At 45.1% G+C, this 24,641-nt stretch overlaps 1 protein-coding gene across 29 annotated transcripts in view; it reads left to right on the top strand.

The window, feature by feature from the left end:
* The window catches only part of RBFOX1 (RNA binding fox-1 homolog 1), a 2,117,065-nt gene that overhangs the window by 1,013,288 nt on the left and 1,079,136 nt on the right, over positions 1–24,641 (top strand). The window contains exon 1 of one of the 29 annotated variants that reach the window (XM_084764423.1): positions 23,321–23,447. The exons of 23 other annotated variants lie outside the window; for them this stretch is intronic. In XM_084764423.1, coding sequence (XP_084620549.1) covers positions 23,403–23,447 — 45 coding nt within the window. In that variant the 5' untranslated portion in view covers positions 23,321–23,402. Of the gene's footprint in view, positions 1–23,320; positions 23,448–23,631; positions 23,825–24,641 lie in introns of those variants that run through there. 5 more of the 29 variants (XM_084764437.1, XM_084764424.1, XM_084764436.1 and 2 more) reach the window with 5 other exon arrangements.

Raw genomic sequence — 24,641 nt, forward strand, 5'->3', positions numbered from 1 at the left:
ACTCTAGAACCTTCCTTCCTGTGTGAAGGTGGTCATGTTCTCCCTGGTCTGTCTCTGCACATGCTGATGTTCATGTCTCAGTCAGCTCTGCCTGGAGCAATGGACTTGTCGCTCACTGGAGCATAAGTTCCTCTTAAGCAATCCTGTCTCCAAGTCAAGTCACAGCTGTCTGATCTCAAGGTTAGAGCACAACTTGTGAATCTGCAGGACACATCCCAGTCTAAAACAGAGATGTGTGTGACGTGTGGTAGGTGTGGCGGGGGAGATGGGTGTTTGCATGTGTCTGGGTGCACCTGTATACTAATGGTTATGTACATATGTGTTGGTGCCTGTGGAGGACCCCAATTGAATTACGAGCCATCCCAATTCTCTCTTCCATCTTATCCATTAAAATAGTGTCTCTAAATCAAACCCAGAGCCCACCAATATGGCTGATCTTGCTAAGCAGCTTGTTCTGTGGGGTCTGACATCTCCCACCTTCTAAGATTACAAGTACCCATTTATGTGAATTCTGGGGACCCAAACTCCCATTCTCCCAGCCATGGTGTTTGTAATTTTTAAAGATACATTCTTATTGGTAATAGTTCAGACTGTTCGTTCTCTCTCTCTCTCTCTCTCTCTCTCTCTCTCTCTCTCTCTCTCTCTCTCTCTCTCTCTCTCTGTGTGTGTATGTGTGTGTGTGTGTGTGTGTGTGTGTGTGTGTGTTTATGTGTATGAGAGAACAGATTAAAGACAGAGTCTTATTATTTGTTTACTCTAAGTTTGAACTTACCATTCTGACTCCACCTCCCCTCTCCTGGGATTACAGGCATGCATCACCACCTCTGACAAAGACAGTTTCTCCTTTAATCAACACAAAAAAACACATTTTAACACACCATCTCTCTGTGACACTCACCTCATTAGATTTAACAGTAATGCTTCATTGTAGTTTGAAATATCATCTTCCTCCCTTTTCCCCTCCAAGAAAGAAATGGCTGTGTCCCCACACAGGACTTTAATGACTTGATTTTGTTTTCACGGAAACCTTTAGGAGATTGTTTCTCTCCCAGTGGCAATCTGCACAATCTTTGGATAATTTTGGTTGCACCGGAGCATTGGGAGAATTGTTCTGTTGACGCTATCTTTTTGCTTGTGTAGGGACAATAATATCATCCAATAAAAGGATGTATGCAATTAGATCAGCTTTGTGGTAATTATATGGATATTTTAGTTGTTCCGTGCATTTAATTATGCTTTGTTAAACAGCCCATATTAGCTTTCAGTGGGGCAAGCTCTGGCTGGACGAATGCCAAGAGACTTGTACACTGAATAGTCTGCGTGGTGGGTTTTCTGAAGAGAGAGAGACCAGATAAAAACCTTAGGGCACAAGGGTCATGATTACTTTTTTCTTTCTGCTTTCTTTCTTAAAATTTAGTTGTAATTGAAACATTTGGGATGATTCTGTTAAAAAAAAAAAAGTTTAAGTTACTTGAACTAAAAAAAAAAAAGTAATGCATGGTTTTTAGAACCTTAAAACTAACACAGAGAATCTAAGATAAATGACTAGTGCTTCTACTCAGTTCATGGGTCACTCTCCTGGCCTCACCCTGGAAGGGGCAGGTACCCACAGTGTTTTCAGTGTTTGTCATCCGTTCTTCTTCCTAAGTTCCTTTGCTGATACAGTTACACAAGCATATATACAAATATGCATATGCAAACATTCATGTGCACATACATGTGCAAATATGTATGTGCTCATAAAATGTGCACATGCAAGTATAAACATATACATACTAATAGACATGCAAATACACATGTGCATATAAATATAAGTACATGCAAATATGTGTTCATTTATATGTGTTCATGCAAATATGTGTTCATTTATATAAAAAGATAGACCCATGCCCTACATTTTGTCCAGTTGCTTTCTTTTATCATAAGGCATAGACACTCTCTGTATTTCCATTCTTAAAGCCTGAAAATTCCATTTTGATGATTACATAGCTATCTGCAGTATGGTTGTGTTATTTGCTCAGCCACTCCCTCACAGATATGCTTAAGGTTTTATCTACCTGAGATTTGTCCGTTGTCTTCTGAAATACATGCTCCTATGATAAGCAAGCTGTCTGTATTTCTTTAGTTTCTGTACTTAGATTTAAAAAAAAAACTTTTTGACATAAAACAATGAGTGAAAGTTGAGCTAAGCTTTGATGCCACAAATATTAGTGTGGTTCTAACACAAAATCACTGAAGCAATTTGCAGCCTTCCAACTTTACCTGGCCAGCCTTGGGTATCAACCGTCTTTGTGAATTTGGATTTGACACATGGCATATTGTGGCCTCAATTTGCATATCTTGAATATTCATGGTTTGCAGGATTTTCTTCTTGTATGAATTATTTATGCAAAGTACTCGTCCACTTGCAATAGGCTTATCTATATTTTTGTTCACGTGTGGAAGTTCTTGGTTTTTAAAAGCAGCTTACCTGAGCTGGCTATGCATTTGTTGAGTGCCTGCTACCACTTGCCCTTTGATTTACCTGCACAATCTTTTCCATATGAAAGATATTTCTATTTTTACAAGCAACATAAGAAGCTACCTGTCCACTATTCAAATTTTATAAAAAGAGCCTATTTTACTTTTTTTTATACGTCTCTATAGCTCAGTAGCTTATACTGAAATTTTATAAAAAATTACCTGCCATTTATTTTTAAAAGATAAGTGTGAAATATTCAGATTTCAAACAAGATATCCAGCTGTCTAATAATGACATTGGTTTAATACTCTATCCTTCACATAAAGTCCTGTGTGAGCTTGCACACACACACACACACACACACACACACACACACACACACACGTGCGCGTGTGTATACCCTTTCTTCACTCTTTTTTCCCTTCCCAATAATTCTTTCACTGCTGCATGTTAGAGGGGTTTGTTGAATTCATAGGATGTTGTAGAATGACGTGGGAATGGCAGGCCACAGTTGGAGTACTAGCTAGTGTTTCTGACTGTTAGCAGTAGGCACTATACCCAAGCTGGGCCAAGCAACTTTCTGACCTGGGAAACTCTCAGGCTGCCCTAGACTGAGATCTGTAAGGTCACATGTTACCACCAGAACTGGTCCTACCCATGCCATTTGCTTCCTGCATTTGCTTTTGTCAGTCTTGGTTCTACCACAAGTGTATAATACTTATAGCCATGCAAGGTTCACCTTTTTCTACGACCAGTGGTAGCAAGAAACCTTGAATTACAAGCCCATCTCTAGATCATTTTCTCTTGTCAGAGCGTATGTTTGTTTATTTCCCTATTGATATTATGAAATAGCCTTAAAAAGCACCTAATGGGAGTATTTGTGCTCACAGTTCGAGGCTGCAGTCCATCATGCACAATGGGAAAGACTTGGCATCAGGACCTTGAGGAAGATGGTGACACTGGACCCATAAAGCTGAGAGAAATGCATGCGCAGGCTCGGCTCAGTTTATCTTCTTTACAGAGTCTACATCCTTATAGCTATCGGGATTGGTGTCACCTACAGTAGGCATGTGTCCTCACATCAGTTAGCCTAGTCAAATCCCCTATAGGCATGCCCAGAAACTTGTCTCACAGAAACTTGACTCTGAATCTCACTGAGATGATCACCCGGCACAGAGACCACAGACATCTTCTCGTTGGCTCCAGTCACTCATTCACAGCACCACCATGATGGATAGGTAGAACGTCTTCTCCATTACCTCGCCCACTTAATATCATCTCAGCAATACGTAAAGCCCATAATAATAAAAAAAAATCAGGTATTACCAGAAAGAGGGGGTGACCCTTTAGTTGCTAAGCCAGCTGATGTTCTTAATAACATTTGATTTAATACGAATCAAATATGCATATTAGTTCTTTAAGACGCACTCAACTCTTCAAGTGTCATTATTACCGCAAGGGATATTGTAATTGTCAGGAGGCCGAGGGCATGCTCCAGCCAGTGGGCAACCCTTCCATCTTAATTGGTTCACCTACTTGTTCAAAGGAGGAGTGGGTAGGATGCCACGATTCCATCTAAAGCTACACAAGACCACCAAGGTCAGCATTAGCCTACTGTGTGATAAGAAAAGTCTCATAAACTGATAGCAGGAAAACAAATTAGTATGTCTCTGAGGAGTCACTTAAAAATAACAATATCCAGTCTTACCTGAAAGCCTCACTGTCCCCCTCTACCACTCTCCACGCTTTTCCTTGAGGCAGAGTCTCTTCCCGAACCAGGGCCTTGCCTTTCTCATCTAGGCTTGAAGCAAGGAAACCTCAGTGACCCTTCTGTCTCCCCGCCCCATCTGTATTTCCAGGCTCATAGCCTGTTATGTGAGTGCTGGGATCCAAACTCCAGTCCTCCTGATTGCACGGCAAGCACTCTTAACTGCCTAGCACACCGCTCTAGGCCCGCCATGTTGAAAGTATGCCCCCCAAATACACAAACGTATACTCGTGGAAAGCGTTTGATGTACTGTTATTGAAACTATCAAAGTCATACCCCCATTCTAATGAATGTGAGGCACAAACTGATTATAGAATAACAGTCTAACCATGCATTTGCCTGACATTTAAATAGAGGGCAATTACACATTTTTAACATCAAAAAAACATTTTTTAATGTAAAGAAAACAGCCCTTAATGAAGATTTAGTGCTAAAATCATTGCCCTCGTTAGTATTTTGCAGCAGTTCACCCTAGAGTGGTCAGGTCACCCTGCTTCCGCTTTGATTACACCTTCCGTATGGATTACAGCTCATATTCAAAACATTTAATTACTCAGCAAGAGCATTAATCACTTGGCTGAATATATTTCACCTTTTCTCCTTCCTGCACAATTTGTTTAAGCCAAGTTGACCGGATAGAAGTGTATTAAACACTAGTCCTGCTGAGTGGCAAAATAAGAACTAAGCCCCAGGCAGGGAGGTCCTGGGGTCAGTTCTTGAGCTATCGTTCCTTAGCTCAGGGCAAGCCACTTGCCAGTGCCAGTGAGTTTGTATCTTCTTCTGTAAGGAGGACGTAATCGTCTCCATCTCTTATCTCTAGTCTCATTATCATGAGGAGTAGATAGAGTGTGTGTAAGATGCACAGGGACACGGTGCTCTTTGGTATTGCGCTTTATTACTATTATAGTCTCCTTCTTATGAGAGCATACTGTTACTCCACTGAAGTGGGTGTCCAGGTCTGTAGATTTGCAGAGTGAGGTGGAGCAGAAAAGTTGGAAAAAGCAGCAGAGGTGAGTAAGGTTCTTTATGTTACTGTTCATTTATTTTGATTAATGGGGGGAAAGGGACACTATTACCATACCTTCTGCTCATAAACCCACTATATTCTCTCTCTCATTCTCTCTGTCTCTCTCTTTCTCTGTCTCTGTCTCTGTCTCTCCCTCTCTCTCTCTCTCTCTCTCTCTCTCTCTCTCTCTCTCTCTCTCTCTCTCTTTCTCCCTCCTCTTCCTCCTCCTCCTCCTCCTCCTTCTTCTTCTTCTTTTCTCTCTCTCTCTCTCTCTCTCTCTGTGGACATGCATGTGAGTGTGTACGTCTCTGTCTATATCTGTGTCTTTGTGTGTGGTATGTGTCCACAGACAGATGCAGTGCACATTAAGACCAATGAAAAACCTCAGGTATCTTTCCTCCGGAGTTACCTGTCCTGTTTTTTATCTATCTATCTATCTATCTATCTATCTATCTATCTATCTATCTCTGTCATCTATTTTAATAGATCTTTCAGAATTTTGTGCCATGTATTTTAATCATATTCACATTTCCCCCAATTCCTTCCAATTTTACCCCTGCTTTCCCACCTGCATAACATTGTGATCTCTCTTTATTATTATTGTTAACTCATCCAGTACAGTTGGTGGTACCAGTATATTCTTAGATCGATGTTTGATCAAAACACCAGTGGCTACACTCTTAAAGGATGTTAGCACTTCCTCTGCCAGTATCCATCTGGTTCCAATAGCTGCTTTGCTGTGGGTAGAGTTTCACGTCCACCTCCCCTTTCCATGGTTGAATGCTGCCTGGTTCGAGATTGCACAGGTCTTGGCATGATGTCTCCACCCTTCTGCGTTCTCATGTGCAGCTCTCCTGCTCTGCCCAGACAACACCGTTTCCTTATAGTCTCCTTGTCTCCTGCTCTCTCTGCTTCCTCTTCCACAATGATCCATGGGCCTTTGGAGGAGAAGGTGTGATACAGATGGCCCGCTTGAAGGCTGGCCATTCTGCAGTTCTCATTATTTGCTCCTTGACCAGGTCTGTGTCTTAATCATCACCTGCTGCAAAAATAAGGTTTTCTGATAAGGATTGAGAGCACTAACATATTAGTATAACTGAGCTATCAGAAGCCAGTCTTAAAATGGGTTTATTGGGTAGCATAAGAGTAGTAGTTGCCCTGTTTAACCTCAGGTTCGGAGCTTTGAAACATAGATATGGGTTTCAGCTTGTGGAGCAAGCCTTAACTCCAATTAAAAAGTGGTTGGCTCCTTCCATGATATTTACGCCACTACAGCACCAATAGGTGGGACCTGTGGGTAGCTTGCAGGATTCACAGCTGGCTTAGACTAATGATTGCTTTTCTTCTCTAGTGGTGTGCCTAGCACCTCCCAGGGCTGTGAAAGCTAAGCAGCAGGGCAGAAGCTTCCAGCAGGTGTGTACCAACTGGATTTGCCCTTATAATGTGTATTCAGTGTGTTTTACAATTCAAGTATTCGCAAATAAAAAGCCCAGTGCCAGAATATGGGTTATTTTCACTGGATTTCTTAGCCAGAGGCCCCACTGACTCCCCACTCCTAAACATTACAGGATGTTGCCAATGCTCTCAGTTGCCTTCCAGAGCATGGTGGGAAAAACCTTCTTGCTGAAGATACCACAGAAAGGAATTGAGACAGCTCGGTGCGTTACGTGTCATCCTCACCAGCTGGCTTTCATTTCTGTTTCTGTCTTAGAAAAGTGCAGTAGTTGGACTGTGCCCCTGTGGTGCTTGGGTACATATTCTAAGTACACATACGAGTAAGATGACAGTCCACTCTCCTGCCTGAGGGTCCACTCAGCCCATAGTTGTCCTATGGAGAGGCGTCAGTAGAAGCAATGCTGTGCATTCTGGGTACATGACTGTGTATACCTGTGTGCGTTTTCTGCTATTACTTCTGCACTGAGGCTGGGTTGACTAGCGGTTGTGAGACCATGTGACCTGCAATGCTGAAAACATTTCCCGTCTGCCCATCACAGGAAGAGGAAAGTTTGCTGACTCTTTCCAAACTTTTGTTGGAGTCACCATTACATAATGGAGAGATGTAGCAACTAGATACTTTTGTGGGAGCCACTGTCTTTTTAAACTTTCTCTCTAATCCTAAGCCTAACCCAAAAAGGGTAAAAACTTCAGAGCCATCATTGGGTACTGTCTTCTCAAGTACATTGTGGAATCATTGGCCAGTTTTCGAACATTTCCAAGTGTCTGCCGTTATCCCGAATGGCATATGTTACTTAGCTCCATAATCCTCTCAGCCACTTCTGAACTAGTTGGTACTAAGCCCCTTCTAGAGGGGAGGAAACAGATGTTCAGAAGGATTTATAGAACTCACAGAAGTTTTTGGAACTTTTCAGAGCCAGAATTCAATCTTCAGTGTGTTTCATGAGAGCTGGTGGCGGCCCTGTCTCTGATGATTGAACGTGTTCTTTCTCCTCCTCTTCTCTAACTCCACAGATGTCTCAGGGTCTCACAAAGGATGGGGAAGAAGAAGGCATGGAAACTTTAGATACAGAGTTGGTGCAGGGGCGTTTTGTTCTCTGCACTGTAATTCTTAGAATGTAACCACCAGACTACAGAATAAGCGAAGAAAAAAAAAATAAGAATACAAAGAAACACAAGGTCCTTATCTGGGAGTTATTATTCCTGTGGCGTATTGACCTTACTATGGTTAAATGAAGTTTATTTTAATTATTAATACAAATTATATTTAATATAAAACTCGCTACAGTTAAATGGATTAATGCATTCATTAATTATGCTAATGTAATTAAATTAATATAGATTCAATGAACTAATGCATGGAAACTGTAGTAACATCATCAAGAAAACAGGTCACTTTCATCTAACACCCAATGTTATGTGTATTGCAGTCATCACATTTAAAAAATTTTTCTTTTGTTGTTGAGAATTTCATGCATGAGTTCTGCATTTGTGTCATTTTCACCTCTGCTCCTCTCCTCTCCAACTCCTCCCTTGCCCCTAATTTCTCCCTAATTCCAGACTTCTCCTTCTCCTTTATTTATTGTTGTCCATAAATGGACACGTATGCCTGGGGGTGCAGGCGTACACCTTCCTGAGCCGTGTATTTAGGGCTGACCACTTGGCTGGATGAACTATTGGGTGGTTCATTCCTGGAGAAAGCTGAGTCTGTCTGTCTGTCTGTCTGTCTGTCTGTGTGTCTGTCTGTCTGTCTATCTGTCTCTCCCCCCCCCCCTCTCTCTCTCAGTCAAAGACATGTGTCTGTCTGGGCAAGCTGAGTTTACAGGAGCTGCACATTGCAGCCTGCAGCATGGGCGCCCTGAAGAGACCTTTGTGCTGGGACAGGGGTCCTTAACTGCAGGAAGAGGGAACTTGTTTCCTAAAGCACAGGTTTGGGAGAGAAGAAAAGCATTCTGCTTTATATCAACAGGTGGTAAGGGCCGAAGATGAAGTTCATCAATATAATGAGTGCTTACATCCCTGCCCCCTCCCCCATAAAAAAAGGAAAAAAAAAAACCCTTACACTTTCCTCCCCACCCCCCCATACACACAATAGAACTAAAGATAACAAACACAGGTAACTGAAAGCAGATGCACATAAAGTTTTAAGAGAGACCCTGAGCCATCCAGCCTAGCTTCCCTGCTGTTCCATTCTTCTGTCTCTGCTGCAGGACCTCTCCGGGTAATATGTTGCTATTGTCTTCTGTGATTAGTAATTAAGTACAGAATATGGCAAACAGTAAATTAGAATGCCACTCAAAGAAACTTTGTATTTTTCTTTTTTATAAAGCTCTCAGGTTGGATGTGCAGCCTGTCTCATTTCGTCTATAACAGGTGTTTAACATTTTGAGATGATGACACAATGCTACGGTCTTCAACCGTGTTGGGCCACATTCATAGCTAACCCAGGATGCGTTTGGCCCACAGATTGTAGGTTACACATGCCTCAATAGAACGAGGGATCAAAGGGGGAAATATCCTATGGACTGGAGAGATGGCTCAATAGTTAAGACTGTGTACTGTTACAGAGGACCTGAGTTTAATCTCAACTGTCAACTGCCTGTAATTCCACTTCCTGGGGATCCAGTGCCCTCGTCTGGCCTTCATGTGCAACTGCACTCATGCACACACACACACTCCAGCTCAGATGCACATGCATATGTATAATTCAAAAACAAACAAACAAACAAACACCTTAGAGTCAGGTTTCTTTGTCACATTTCTCTTGTTCATCTTCTACCAAGAGCACCATTCATAGCTGGGAAACCCAGAAAGTATTACGGAAGTTTAATTGCATCACCCCTACCCCAGGGACACAGAGGGTTTTGAGGGAGGGGTGTTGAATGGGATGGAATCTCTAGGTCCCCTACTTGGCAGAGCACTTAGAATGCTTGGGAATCTCAAAAGTCCATTTGTCCTGAGTGTCTTGGTGAGAGAACTGCTATTTTCTAGGTTATTTTAAAAATAATAATTGGTAAAATAATTTCTTCATTTTCATTCAAGCCATTTCTGAAGAGATAGATGATTAGATTCTGAAATTATTTATTTAATACACGGTAAGTTAAAATGATTTATTGATAACTTGAATGGAAGAAAGGAAGACACAATTATGTTCCTGTATCACCAAGGTTAATCCCCACTGTGAGTATGCTTGCTCGAGTCAGGAGGATAACAGATTTGTTCTCTTAACATGAGGCACTAGGGCTGGCAAGAAAGACTAACTGTTGGTAGAGGACTTGTCAAGCAACCATTAGGACCTGCATTAAAACCCTAGGACTAGCTGGGCATGGTGGCACATGCCTTTAATTCCAGCACTTGGGATGCAAAGGGAGTTGGATCTCTGTGAGTTCAAGGCCAGCCTGGTCTACAAAGTTAGTCCATGTCAGCCAAGGCTACACAGAGAAACCCTGTCTCAAAAAACAAAAAACAAACAAAAAGTCAAAACCCCAACCAACCAAACAACAACAACAAAAAAACCAACCGACCAAACAAACAAACAGACTCAAAGCCTAGGACCCATATAAGCAAGCAAGGCGTGATGATGCGAGCTTGTAATCTCAGCACAAGGGAAGCTAAGACAAGCGGGTCCCTGAGGCTCCTCAGTTAGCCAGCTCGCCCTGTCCTCAGCTGATGCAGCCACACCTCTGTGCCTTCGAACAAACTGTTTCTCATCCTAGAATGTCTTTCCACAATGGCTATGCTGAAGAATGTTGGACAAATGCCTATGCATACTTTAAAATACAACGCACACTTTCCGACTATTTGAGTTCCCTGAGAAGTTGCTCTCACTATCCCAGAATGTTCAGCACAGTCAAGCCGTTCTCTGCCTCTTACTGAGGTAATTACGATACTAGTTTGTGCTATAATCATCTTTGTTATTTTCTTGTGAGGATCAGCTTCAGAATCCTAAGCCTAAGGAGAGTTGTGAGCTTACAGCAGGCCGTCACATATACAGCGTCAAAAGAAAAAGAATGCATCAGCCATTTTTGTATTATGTTCTCTTGTTGGGAGACATCTCCAAGTTTTCAGTTGAAAGAAAGGAAAGAAGGAAGAAAGGAAGGAAGAAGGGAAAGAGGGAAGTAAGGAGGGAGGGAGGGAGGGAAGGAGGGAGGAGGGAGGGAAGGAGGGAGGAGGGGGGAGACAAGCCTTAGGCCTAGAAGGCCTTATTCTCTTAGTGCTAAATACCTGAGACTAGTCCTCAGGGGACCTTCCAGGCTGGTCCCCAAACCCTGAAAGACTGAGCCTTGTGCTCAGAAGATGGCTCTGCATGCAAATGTGGACCTGAGACACTTTTTGTAAGCTGTAAGCTGGCCACGTTCTGAGCTGTCTCGATTGTGTGTGGTGGTTGTATAGCAGGTGTGACCAGGGCACCTCAGGAGGTTGGCTTGGCTCAGGAGCATGAGAGGCTGGGGAAGGACCCTGGAACTAAGGAGGACTGCATACAGCGCCCCCTTTTCACTGCTGTGAGCAAACAGCTGAAAAAGCAATATACAGAAGGAAGGATTAGTTGGGGTTACCAGCTTAGGAAAGGAGGCAGTCAGTCTTGATGGGAAAGGCACCAGTGGCAGAAGCCTGAGGCAATAGATGCAGCAGGAGGCAAAGAAAAGGGAGAAAGTGGGACCAGGCTATAAAAGCTCCAGGCTGGGCTGCTGGGGACTCACTTCCTCAAGTGAGACCCCCTTCTACATAGCACTGGCTGCAGGGGACCAAGTGTTGAAATATGTGAGCCTGTGGGGGACGTTTCACATTCAAACTAGTAGAGTCCAGTCAAGGAAACAATGTCTGAATCTGTCCATCTCTCCCTCCCTCTCTCCCTCTCTCTAGACAGCATATATATATACACATGTATATATGTATATGTATATATGGCTATCCCTATATTTGTGTATGTGTTTGTGAGAGGTTGCACATGCACATGTGTTTGTAGGCATGTGGAGGCCTGAGGTGAACTTCAAATGTCTTTCTCAATCTCTCTTCACCTTGTGATCTAAGACAGAGACTCTCAATTCACTTGCAGCTCTCCAATTTGTCTGGGCCAGTGGGCCAGAGGGCCCCAGGAATTCATGTGTCTCCACCTCCCCATCACTGGGACTGTCAGTGCACCACAATGGCTGGCCTTGTCAACACGGGGTTCGAGGATCAGACTCAGGTGTGCACGCCTGTGGAACAAGCCTTTTTTTTTTTTTTTACCAACAATGCCAATGACATCATCTCCCCCCAGCCTACGGATGCCATTGTGGAATCCCTTAGGTCTTCTAAGTCTAGGTATTCCCACTCAACAGTCTGCCTCTCTCCAAATCCCACACCTTGGGGAGAGGATGCAGCTGAGCCATATATGTGATGGCTGGGCATGGCCTGACTGAGGGAGGGCTGTAAGAGGAGCAGCCTTCCGAAGAAACCTGCAGGGGAAAGGGGATGTGATTGACATCTCTGCCACAGACATGGCTGAGGTGAGGTGAGCTCCTTCAGAGCCTTCACGCATGGCAACTGTTCCATTTTGTAACTCTCAGGAAAGGACACTCTGAAGCATTTGACGTGTCCACTCCTATTCTGTGCACAGTTCAGAGCCAACCAAGTCATTGGAACCAGGAGTCGGATAGCATCCCTTTGTATCTTCCACGTGATGACAGGCTCCCTACACCTACAGCAGAGGGCACTTGGGTAAAGGGTGACTGGACATTTTTTTAAATGACTTGTTATTTTCCAAACTGTTTAATGTCCTATGTAGGGAATTCTGTTAGTAACTGTAAAAGGAATTATGCATGAGGTGTAGGTAGAAGCTCCATGTGACCTACCCCAACTTTGCTCTGTTGTGGTGTAACCTATAAAAACACCAGAAGGTGAGTGTCAGCACAGAGGCGCCCCTCCCCATCTCCCCCAGAGCCCCAGGACCCTTATGATACCTGGGGAAACATTCCTCTCACAGGCCTTACCTCACACCACACCTCTCTCTCTACCTGCGTGTCTACTTTGTTTTCTCGCCGTTCTTGACCATGCATCTTTCTAGACTCTCTAGATTGGCAGAGCACACACCTGCCTTCCTTCTGTGGCCAGGCTGTGGGAAAGATGGGATGTGCCCGTTTCCAGTGAAACAGATCTATGCAATAATAGACACTAACAACCTGCTGATGTGAAAATCGTTCTCACACCAAAGGGAACGAGAGCTGTTTTATTATAGAACCAAGCATGAGTGACCAAGCCTGAGTATGCTGATTCTGGGGGCTTCTAACACCCATGGTCCAACATGGCCGTGATTTTATGAAGTCATTGTAGTTAAGGCACAAAACAATGTCATGAACTAGGGTGCTTTTAAAATATATAGTGGAAACATCAAACAGGTGAATTACAGCAAAGTGTAGAAATCTGAGCTGTGGGTTAGCTTGGGGTTGGCAGGAGCCAGAGGTCTATCTAGTCCTGAAGGTTTTATCTGATAGTTGCAAAGACTGACACAGTTGACTGATTAAGAGGTTGGCAATGAATGGTTGTTAAGGTGATGAAAAATGGCCTAAAATAATTTGTCTCTGGACTTGCAACACCCCAATTCTCAGAAACCACAGAAGTTATTAATCAGGCTATTAGTCTTGTATTCTTAACACAGGTGTTGCCTCCACCCTTGCCAAGAAATTCCAGAATCTTCTCTTTAGGCGTGTGCCCGCATTTATTCCTCCATATTACTATGATTTAGTTTCCCCACAACAGCTACAAAAATCTATAATGCCTCTCTTATTTATTTATTTATTTATTTATTTATTTATTTATTTTGTCATGAGTTCTATTTGGGTCACGGTTTGTCCATCTGTGTTTAGTTAAGACAGAACCAAATATAGGTAATAACTCCGGGAATAGACACAAATGCACTAAATGTAAACAAGGCATGCTGATGGATTCAGAGCTTGCTGTGGCAGAGGAGCCAAGAAGCACTGCTTATATTTTGGCAGAGATTCAAAGACAGGCATAGCAGTGGGGGCCCTTCACGGTAATCAAATATGGAAAACCTCAGATGCCTCAGGGGGGTGGAAGGCCAATAGCCTCTGTCGCTTCCTTGAGTGAAGGTCTACTTCTCTCCCGATAGGGAGGCCTTTGACCTTTCACCCCTATCCTGACTGGATTCAGCTCCTGGCTGAAAGAGCAGGTATGCACCCAGTGGAATGTTGTGATTTCTGTTGCCTTGCAAATTGGGAATAGGAATAAACATTAATGGGCTGTCAGTGACTCACGGGTCCTGACTGGAGTCAAGCCGAAGCTTCCAGAGATGTGTGCTGCCTACTGCCTTTTATAGACCAGGAGAAAGTGGCCAGATCTCTCTCTCTCTCTCTCTCTCTCTCTCTCTCTCTCTCTCTCTCTCTCTCTCCTCTGACTTGTTGATATTGTCCTGGCTTCCCAGAATGGTTTCTGAGAAGGAATGGGGGGCTGACTTTCTGAGCTGAATGTGTAAACTACAGGTCAGAGGTCACTCTTCAGAGAATGGCTTCAATGTCTATTAAGACAGCCAATTTCTTGTTGAAGGAAGAGAAGAAAGAGGAAGGGAAAAGGAGGGGAAGAGAAGGAAGAGAGGGAAGGAGGAATGAGAAAGAAATGAGGGCAAGAAAGGAAGGGAGGGAGGGAGGGGGAGAGGAAAGGTGGGAGAGAGGGAGGGAGGGAGGGAGGGAGGGAGGGAGGGAGGGAGGGAGGGAGGGAGAGACGAAGGGAGGGAGAGAAGGAAATTAGGAGGAAGAAAGAGGAGAACATGTTGGTTTGAATCAGCAACTCCTCCCATAGCCCCATGTATTTGAGCTTTAGGCCCCTGGTTGATGCTGTTGCATGGAGGTTCTAGAACTTAACGGGGTGGAACCTTGCTAGAGGAAATGCATGCCTAGAGGTACGCTTTGAAGGCACATAGCCTCACCCCACTTCCGGTTCGCTCTTTGCTTTGTCTGTGTGGTTGGAGATGTGATCGCTCAGCTTCTAGCTATGCCTGCCACCCAAGATGGACTCTCACTCAGTCTCTCTCTCTCTCTCTCTCTCTCTCTCCCTCCCTCCCTCCCTCCCCTCTGAAAATGCACTCTTTTATTTTCCACAGGTTGCTTTGGTCATGCTGTGTTGTCACAGAACAGAATGTAAGGAAGGCAAAGGGTGAGGAGGAAGGAAGAGGAGGAAGCCAGGGAGCAAAGAGAGAGGAAGGGAGAAAATGCAAGAAGATGAAAGAATCTTCAGGAAGCACTTTGCGGGTCTAATGGTGCTACTGTCCACTTCCCGATACCCAGATTAGCCTCTGCGCGCTGAGTCTGTCTCCATGTCAAGGGGCAGCTCATCTCGGGCTGGCAGTCTGTTCTTAGAACCTCTCAGTCAGACACCAGGGTTCAAAGGCCTCGCTGCACAAGGCAGCGAGATGCTCCACCTGTCACTCGGACAGACAGGCACCAAGGGCCTTTGAGGAGGTGGGCTAAAGAACTTTTCTCCTCTGGTTGTGCAGCCTGTGTTGTTCAGGTAATTTAACATTGATTTTAGTTTAAAAGGCAATTAAAACAAAATGGGCAGCCACTAGCCACTTAGGTTAAATAAGCTTAGATTTAAATCGCTTCCCATTTACTGCTTTTGTTTTCCAAAGGCTTTGAGCTCCTCTATGCTAATTTAGTGGGCTGCAGTGTGGAGGCAAGCAGGGCAGGTGTGAGCTCGGGCTGTGCCCTCCTTCACGCTAAGCCATAGCCTCTGAACCTGCTTTGTTTCAGATTGTGCCTTGCCCGAGGAGACTCCATTTTACAAGAGGTCGGTGGATCCATTTTGAGGCAAGGAGATGATTGAAGGCCCTGGGTGGACCCAGAAACGGCACCATCTGCCAGGCACCACCACCCAGCACAGACTGATAATTGATCATTTCTGGGAACCCTATTATGTATTGAGGTGAATTGAGAGACTGTAGAAGGACACAGGCATATTGAAATCATATCAGGAAACCAGGCCCAAGAACTTCTCAGACACCTCAGATAGAGGAAAGGGTGATGGACAGCTGATGCTGAGGGGGCGTGGCTCCATACCACCCTAGCGCCTGATGCCTGGTGTCAGGGATGGAGAAGCAGAAGACTTCCCTGCTGTGTCTTGGACTTCAGGCAGGCTTGGGTTCCTGTTGTTAGGTAGCCCGCTCCAGGTTGCCTGTCCACCCTCTCATTTCCCCAATTGGGCCTGGTCCCTACCTAACCTGCTGTTTTCTGGTTTAGGACCTCACGTCAAGCGTTTCTCTTTCCGATGAGTTCTGCAGCTCTGCTCTCAAGTCCTGACTCCATCTGCCCATCAGCAGCTCCCTCCCAGCATCGCTCTAGTTTGTTATCTTGTTAGTACAGGCTCTCCCTCCGGCCACTTCTGAGACCTCTCGAACTCCACTGCAGCCTCTTTAACGAGTGTTAATATTAGCAATTAAGATTGAAATAAAGGAAGCTGTACTCCCCTCAGCCAGATTACCAGGGTAGGCAGGATTATCTGGAAAATTGCTACCATTAAAACCTGTTAAACCTTGTGGTTTCATTGTTATTCAATAAATTGTGACATTATGGAAAGGCACAAACGTGGTCCCCTATGGTTCTGGCTCATCTCACTTACAACAGGGACCCAGCCAAGAGATAGTTATTCATAGAGGGAAGGTTTGCAATAATAACACTCAGAGTGAGATGGATTTTCTTTTATTCATTTCCAGGAGTTTGGAGGCGTGTAAGCTTCTAAGATTCGAGTGTGTGTGTGTGTGTGTGTGTGTGTGTGTGTGTGTGTGTGTGTGTGATAATATGGCATTCCTTGCTTGCTTGAGACAGGTCACTTGTCTCTACAGAATACTCTAGGCTAGCTAGCCTGCAAATGTCTAGAGAGTCTCCATTCTCCACTGTTCTGGTCTCTCAACAAGTGATAGGAGTACTACTTGAGTCCTGGGGATTTGAACTCAGCTCCTCACACTGGCACGGCATGTGCTTTACACGCTGAGCCATCTCACCACGTCAGGATTTGAGTTCTTTATGTTCGAAATCCTAAAAACAGAGCCTGTGTTGACTCAGTCGTACTTTCTGGTGGTTGTCCTATACATGTGAACAGAGACAGGCTCCTGGCACCAGAGTGCGGGCTAGGGGGATGGGGGCGGCGAGGGGAGAGAGGAAGAGAGGGAGAGAGGTGGGGGAAGGAGAGATGGAGGGATGGGGAGAGAGAGGGGGGAAGAGAAGAGGAGGAGAGAGAGAGGGAGAGGGGAGAGAGGGAGAGAAGAAGGGAGAGAGGGGGAGGAGAGCGGGAGAGAGAGAGGTTCATTGTAGCATTATTTAGTGTAGAATAAAAAGAAACAGCTTCTTGGTTAAGTAGGATAGCAACGCAGATGCTGTAACTTGTTAATTTCTGATACAGCTACAAACATCGACGGTATGTTATTGCAAAGTACGGAAGATAATAGGCACTTTTTCCGGTGAACCGCCATTTGTGTGTTGATGGCATGGAAAATACAGTCAAGTGGATGGGTTTGCTGTAAAACCTTCCCTGTTGTTGTCTTTGGTGTTAAAACAATGCATGGCTTTCTCTTGTGTTTTTATGAATTTTCTAAACATTCCACAGTAAATAATTGGCATTCACTGGCCTTTTAGCTACTGCTCTGCACTTATCCTGTGTGCCTGTGTGGTTCTGTGTGTGCTTGTGTAAGCAGGAGAATGTGGGCGCGCTGTGGGAGGAAGGGGCAGGTGTATCAATCGCTTTGCGTCGTCTACTTTTAAATACTTTTAGGGATTTATTTTATTTTTATTCACGCATGTGCACGTGTGAGTGCAGGTGCTCTTAGAGGCCAGAAGAAGGAGTTAGGCCCCTGGAGCTGGAATTAAAGGTGGATGTGAGCCTCCTGGTGTGGATGCTGGGACTGGATGCAGTTCCTCTGCCGGAACCGGAACCCTCTAAAGCAATGAGCCTTCTTTCACTTTTTTTTTTTTTTTTTTTTTTTTGAGACAAGGTCTCTCACCCAACATGGAGCCCACAGGTTTGATGGCTAGTGTCTCTGGCCAGTGAACCCTGGGCAAATCTTTGTCTCCATCTCATCTGCACTGTGCTTATGGGTGGGCCGCTCCTCGCCCATCTTTTTGCATGATGTTGGGTGACGTCACTCAGACTTCATGCTTCTGTACTGCCTACTTTATGCATTGAGCCATCTCCCGACTCCAGCAGGAATGAGGATCTGTCTGCATGTGCTGAGCTGAGGAGGTAGGCAGGACCCTCTGTGCAATTTCTGTTTCATGCTTGAGAGTAGCCCGCACTGGCTTTGTGAGACGGCCCCCTCCCCTGGCCTTTATTGATAGTTTTAACGCAAACCATTCTATAGAGACGTTTTAAGCGCACACTGGTATGGCTGGGGAAATGGCTCAGCAGTTACGAGCCATTGGCCTTCTTCAGAGGATCTGAGCTCTGGTTTGAGCAGCTCACAACCACCCAACTCTGCCTCCAGGGTCGAACGTTCTGGCCTCTCTCAGCACTTGCACACACGTGGCACACACTCGTACAGAGACTTACACATCGAAGGACGCAGAGCTTTGGAAATAGGCACAGGCGATCCACATATATGTCTATTAGTAAGTGTGATCATTTGCCACCAACCAATAAGGAATCACAGTTCCCAGGTAGGCGTGTGGGATTAAGCCCCACTGTCAGTGCGTGCTCTCCCACTGCCACCTGCTTTACAAAGCTCACCCTTCTCAGCCTGAGGAGATTAGGAGGTACCAGGATAAAGAGCAGCACTAGGCCAGTGAGCTTCATCTGGTGAAGTTATATAATTTTAGTGTATGGTGTTTTTTTTTTCCAGATGTGGGCTGTTCTGTGTTTTTGTGTGGTAGATATTTTTAAACTACTAAAGTAGCTGTATTTCCTTAGGTAGGGTGAGGCCCATTTCTGTGGGGCACCACCATAGCTTCCCCGAGGGAGGATAATCTTTGTCACCTTTGTTTAGAGGATAAGACTGATTTCAATAAAAATATTTTGTGCATTGAGGCTTACAGCATAATTTTTCCTAAGACAAAGTAATTAAATGCTGGAAATTAAGAAAATAATAGTAGAAAGTAAACTGTGTTTTTCTCCTTCTTTCTTTCTTTCTTTCTTTCTTTCTTTTTTCTTTCTTTCTTTCCTTCTTCCTTCTTTCTTTCCTTCCTTTCTCCCTTTCTCCCTTTCTTCCTTTCTTTCATGTGTAGGTGTACATGCATGTAGGTATGCACGCATGTGGAGGCCAGGTCAACATTAGGTACCTTCAGTCACTATGCACCTTCCTTTTTTGGTTTGGATACAGTTTCTCACAGGACCTGGGACTCTCAGATTAGACAAGGCTAGCTTTGTCTCCACACCCTCCGGCCAGGATTACAAGGGCGCACCATGATTGGATGGACCTAAGTGTTAGGGCTGGGACTCAGGTCTTCATGCTTACATAGCGAGAGCTTCGCAGATTGAGCATCTCTCCACCCTCAAAAGGCAGCGGGCTTGTTTAGAAAGCTTCTGTTAACATTAGGAGAGAAAAGTCAGTCCTGGTGAAGAGCACATATTGATGGCGACAGTCACCACCGTGCACTTGTCCTCACACTTGTTTTATTTATCTCTATTTCAGAGTTTGAGACAAAAAAACAAGTAGTAAATACCCCATTTATAACTCACCTATCTGCTCCTGGATGATGTCATCCAGCTGAGTGTCTACCTATCATGAGCATGCGCTTCTTTTGCTTATTTATTTTTCATTTTTAGAATATTGGTGCATAGTTCAGGCTAGCCTTGAACTCACGAAGGCTGGGATCATGGGTGTGTGTAACCATGCTCAACTACACTGTAAAGATGCTTGTCTATATACCTCTTACACTGAAAGTGGTACATAAACATTAATGCCTTCAATCTTATACTTTAAGATGATGGATATACACCAGGATACTTATATTTCAATGATACATATTTTAAAGTTTTAAATCAATATAAAATCCCCTATCCTCCTACCTCAGTACCACAGGATTGAATTTAGGGCCTCGCTGTATAGGCAAGCACTCTACCACTGAGTCACTGAGTCATAATCTTGGTTTTTGGTTTTATTTAATTGAGTATTCCCTCCTCATCATATATATAATGTATGAGGGAGAAAGGGAGAGAGAGAAGGAGGGAGAGAGAAGGAGAAAGAGTTGGGAGGTGGACAGGGACACACACACACACACACACACACACACAGAGAGAGAGAGAGAGAGAGAGAGAGAGAGAGAGAGAGAGAGGGAATCAGACATGTTCTGAATAGCCTTGGAGATGTATATAGATATAGATAGATATAGATATAGATATAGATATAGATATAGATATAGATATAGATATATAGATCTTGAACATACACACTTATAGAATAGTTGTAAACAGAGACTTCAGAAACCAGGTCCAGTTCCTGACTTGCAGTGTTATCTCATTATCATTGTTGTTGTTGTTGTTGTTATTTACTCATAAGGAGTGTATATTAGCACTTATCCTACTTAAGGTTGCTATTGCTGTGAAGAAACGCCACGACCAAAGCAACCTTGGGAGGAGAGAGTTTATTTTTGTCACAGTTCCATATAATAGTTCACCATCAAAAGCAGTGAAGGCAGGAACCAGGAGGTAGGAGCTGATGCTCCCCAGGCTGCTTTCAGAGAAAATCCAGGACCACCAGCCCCAGGGTGACACCATCCACAAGGACTGTTCCTTCCCCATCAGTCACTGATTAAGAAAAGTTCCTAAAGCTGCATCTTGTGTGTGTGTGGGGGGGAGGTTTTCTTACCTGAGATTCCCCTCTTTTTAGATAACTCTAGCTTGTGCCAAGATAGCATGAAACTAGTCAGGGTGGCATTCTTCAGTGCCCTCAGCTCTCTATGTAGCAAAGCATATGTAGAAATGATGTGTCTTGTTTTTACTACTATGTACTCTTCCAGGTTAGGATAAGCCATTTGTAAAAGTCCCAATCGGTATCTAGTTTGTGGTGGTTCCTCCTCTTATGAATGGCAAAAATTATACTGGAGAATACACCTTTTGAGTATGTTTTTAGGAGACACGTTAAATGTTAACTTGCTCACTGCCTGTTGGGTGTGCACGCTTCCCCAATAATCGCCCTGTGCATGTGAGGTGCATTCAGGTGGCTCTTCTTCCATTCTTGGAGGGAGATCTGTCCTCTCCCTCCTTTTCTTGTGGGGCAGGAGTAAGGAAACAACCTTGTCCCAGCATCATTTTGTCTTGTAGCTCCAGATGTTCATGGAGACCCCTCTGTCCCTGTGGATGAGCGTGGACACTGTTTTAACTCTTTGCTGTGCCACAGCCACACGAGAATAGCAATTTATATCAATAACCAGGTCTGGCAACATCTGCCAAGGTTGTCACACTCAGTGATTAAATGGCCATATGTGCCCGAGAACACAGGGACAATGAGGCTGTAATTAGGATTCGCTGTCTCCCCACCGGCCACCACGTTCCACATTTCACTTCGGATAACCTTGCTTTTGTGAACTGATTTGTGAATCAAATTATCCCAGGGAGGATGGAGTTTGTGCTGTGTTGATAATACTTTATAGCCACGGATCCCGGTAATTGCCCAGGGCACCAGCAAGCTGAAGTCTAAACACCTTTCCTCCTCTTCTCCTGACTCTCTTGAGGACGGCGTCCACCTGTGATACAGGTTAGAGGGTGAACCTTGGGCCTGCAGGTGTGGCTCAGTTGGTAAGGCATTTGCCTAGCATATGAAGATGTGGGTTTCAGCCTCATAACCACATATACCCAGAATGCCCACAATCCAAGCACTGCTACCTTGGGTGTCAGAGGATCACAAGTTCAATGACTTCCAGGTCAGCCTAGGAAACACAAACCATGTGAAAGGAATTTGGGAGTGGAGTCTATTGTGTACCAGGTCATCCTTGGGAACCACTTTTTTTGTTTTTTACCTGATTTCTTCTTTGGACTCCTTTGAATGTCAGGAGGCACACAGAACTCCCGTTAACCCCACAAACAAACTGAAAACACTATCTTAATGCCACATCAAAACTCATTTCAAAGGGAAGGAGAAAATCCCTTGTTATTTACTCCCTGAAGTGACAGAGACAGGTGATGGTTATGTAAGAACTTGGCACGTTCCAGAAAAACCCTAGAAATATAGCCTCAGCATGGAGCTGCAATAAATGGGAAAATAAGTACTACAGAGATTTATCAAGTTTTAAATTTGCTTACTAATATAGAAAACCACCACTCATTGTGTGCTGTGTCCTCAAGTATTAAAGAAGATAACGTTGGCAAGGCAGTGAGCAGGTCACTCCCAACCAAGGGTAGGAGAGAAACATGTACACTCATTCATACAGGTAATCAAACATATATAGTACGATATGCTCAGGTTTTGTATATGTAGAATTATAACATGCAACTCATATACACTTAAAGAAGCCAGGGCATTCTAGTGGGTGTAGCATAAAGTTCCCACAGTGAGAAAGAGAAAATAGGAAAACAAATTGTTTTACATTCAAAAGCCCTGCTTTCACAAACAAATGAAAGGTTAGTCCTTACAGAGAAAAATCTTTGTCAGCTGGGGAAAATTAGAAACATGGATGTTCCATTCTCCCTCTCTCTCCCACTTTCTCCTTCCCTCCCCCATCTTCCTCTCTCACTTTCTCCTACAAGAGTGACAGAGCCAGAGACACAAAGACCCAGAGACAGTGTAGGGTAGGGATCTGTGAGGGCTTTGGAGAGGAAATAGGACAATTGCCTGGCTGCTGATGTTACTGGAGGCAAATCCATTTCAAAAGCTGATTTTTTGAACCTCCACCAAACCTATTCAGCCCTTCAAAGCAAGAGCAAAGTTCAGTGCTTTCTCATTTAGCGCAAGAGCTCTGAGATTTGAGATGCCAAGGAGTCAACCCCCTAAATGGAGTACATCTGCCTCTTGAGGGATATGGAGGCAGGCCATCAGCTGTGGTGGATGTGGGGCAAGGGGTCTCCCAGCCTCCCGGAATTCCTCCATGAAGTCGCAGATTGGAAGTCATAAATACTGGCCATGGACATTGTGAATAATGCAGGGAGTAGCGTAAGTAATTGCCGGCGCGCTGATATCCTGCCTTGGACATCTCATTGCTCCTGAGTTAAAATTGGTTGTCAAGTGAGGACTCTGGGGACCGTGCAAGGTGCCCTATTCTGTCATGTGGTACATATTTAATGCTTGAAAGAACAAGGGAAGAGACACGTGCTGGAGAAGGGGGGGGGGTCGTGGTGAGATTGTGCCATCAGTTTCTACACTTTCCAAATGCTCGGGAAAAGGCGGTGCCATGCAGTTCTTTCCTCAGTTGTTAGACTCTGCAAAAATTAAAATAAAAACCAGGAGTCCAGTTCGGCTGTCCGTCGTTTGTCGGTGCTGCACGCCTTGGGCTTGTCTTTGTGTGCTCCTGGAGCTTTGATTACCTCCCTGCACCGAGCGCTTGCTCCTTGCGCCGGCCAGCCTGCTGGATCGCTGGCCTCCTCGCTTGTTCGGGCCTTGAACACCTGCTGGTGGTTGGAGCAAAACAGCTCAGCCTGGCGAAGGCGCGGCCAGCCCAGCAGAGAAAGCTGGAATCATTGACATTGCTAGCACGTGGGTACCATTCGCTGCTGCTGCCCCGGCACTTCTCCCGCCTCACGTTTCTCCCAAAGCAAGCTAGCAAGAGAGGGAGCAGGAGGCGCTTTTGCAGCGGGCGATGAAATCCTGGCAGCTAATTGCAGTCGTGGGAGATGCCCTTCAGGTAAGGCGAGCGAGGGAGGCTCGGAGACACAGTGGGAGGGGGAGCCAGGGACTGGATGGGAGGGAGGGGAGGCAGCGCTGGCACCAGCATCTTAGCATCCCAGAGCCCGCTGGACGGCTGCTCGGGAGGAGGGCGCGCAGGGACGGGGGCGGGCGGCAGGGGGAGGAGTGTGCGAATTGACATTCGGGGCCGCCTGTGGCAGGCGAGCCGCCGCCAGCCGCTGTCCAACGTTAGCGCAGAGAAGGTGGCGGGCGGGCGTGTGCACCTCTGGGGCCGCGGATCAGAATCCGGACCTGGCGGTGGATGGAACCCAGCGAGCCCTGAGAGGCAATGGCAGTACGCAGTTGTGTGTGCAGCGAGTGAATTACACAGGGTAGGTAAGTTCAGCTCCGGAGTCCCGCGGGATAAGATCCGGAATTCGCCCTGGGCTCCCTGAGGTACCTGGATTCTTGGGGAGCTTAGACTGTTTTGGGGGACCAGAGGGTGAATCAATTCTCTTTTACCAACTGAAGTTCGAAGGGAACTTCCCCCTGGTAATAGCCATAGGCTCTGTTGAACTTTATTCCCAGAGATGAATAAGCGTTTATTGAGGACTCGTGTTAGAAGACACGCAGGCGAGGGCTGGTTTCTTTTAGAAAGCGATATATTGTGCTTTGCAAAGGAGATAGAGGTTTGGGGTGAAGGGAGGATGAATGGGCAGATGGACCGCGCGTTCGGAAAGTTGGCACGCGCCTGTGCGTGCGTGTGCAGAGGCATTGCATGTCGCTGGAGACAGATCGACCCTGCCCATCACGCCGGCATCATGCTCTTACACCATTCCTGATTTCTAGATGCTGGAGGAAGAGGCATTCCTTGAACAATATTGAACGCATGCTTTCTCTTGAAAAACACAAGCCCCGAGCCGTGCTATTTCATGGAAGAGCTGTCTTTCCTGAGAGAGCCAATGAGGGAACATGTACACACAGTGTTGTACACATCAGTCATTAGAACAGAAACACCACCTGCGAAGAAGGCTCTAGCCCTTCCCCCTCCCCCCAAGCCATAACTTCCAGATGATGGTGAGGTTGAGGGTTCTCTTTATTTCTTTTGCTGAGAGAGCTGTGCTCCTGTTTCCCACTTCAGAGAGATCTGATTGGGATTCTGGACCCAAAGTTTTGTAGCAGCACCCCATAAGTAAAAATGATGCTGTCATCT

Source organism: Acomys minous, assembly GCF_964271855.1.
Source record: "Acomys minous genome assembly, chromosome: 16".
NCBI classification, from domain to species: Eukaryota; Metazoa; Chordata; class Mammalia; order Rodentia; family Muridae; genus Acomys; species Acomys minous.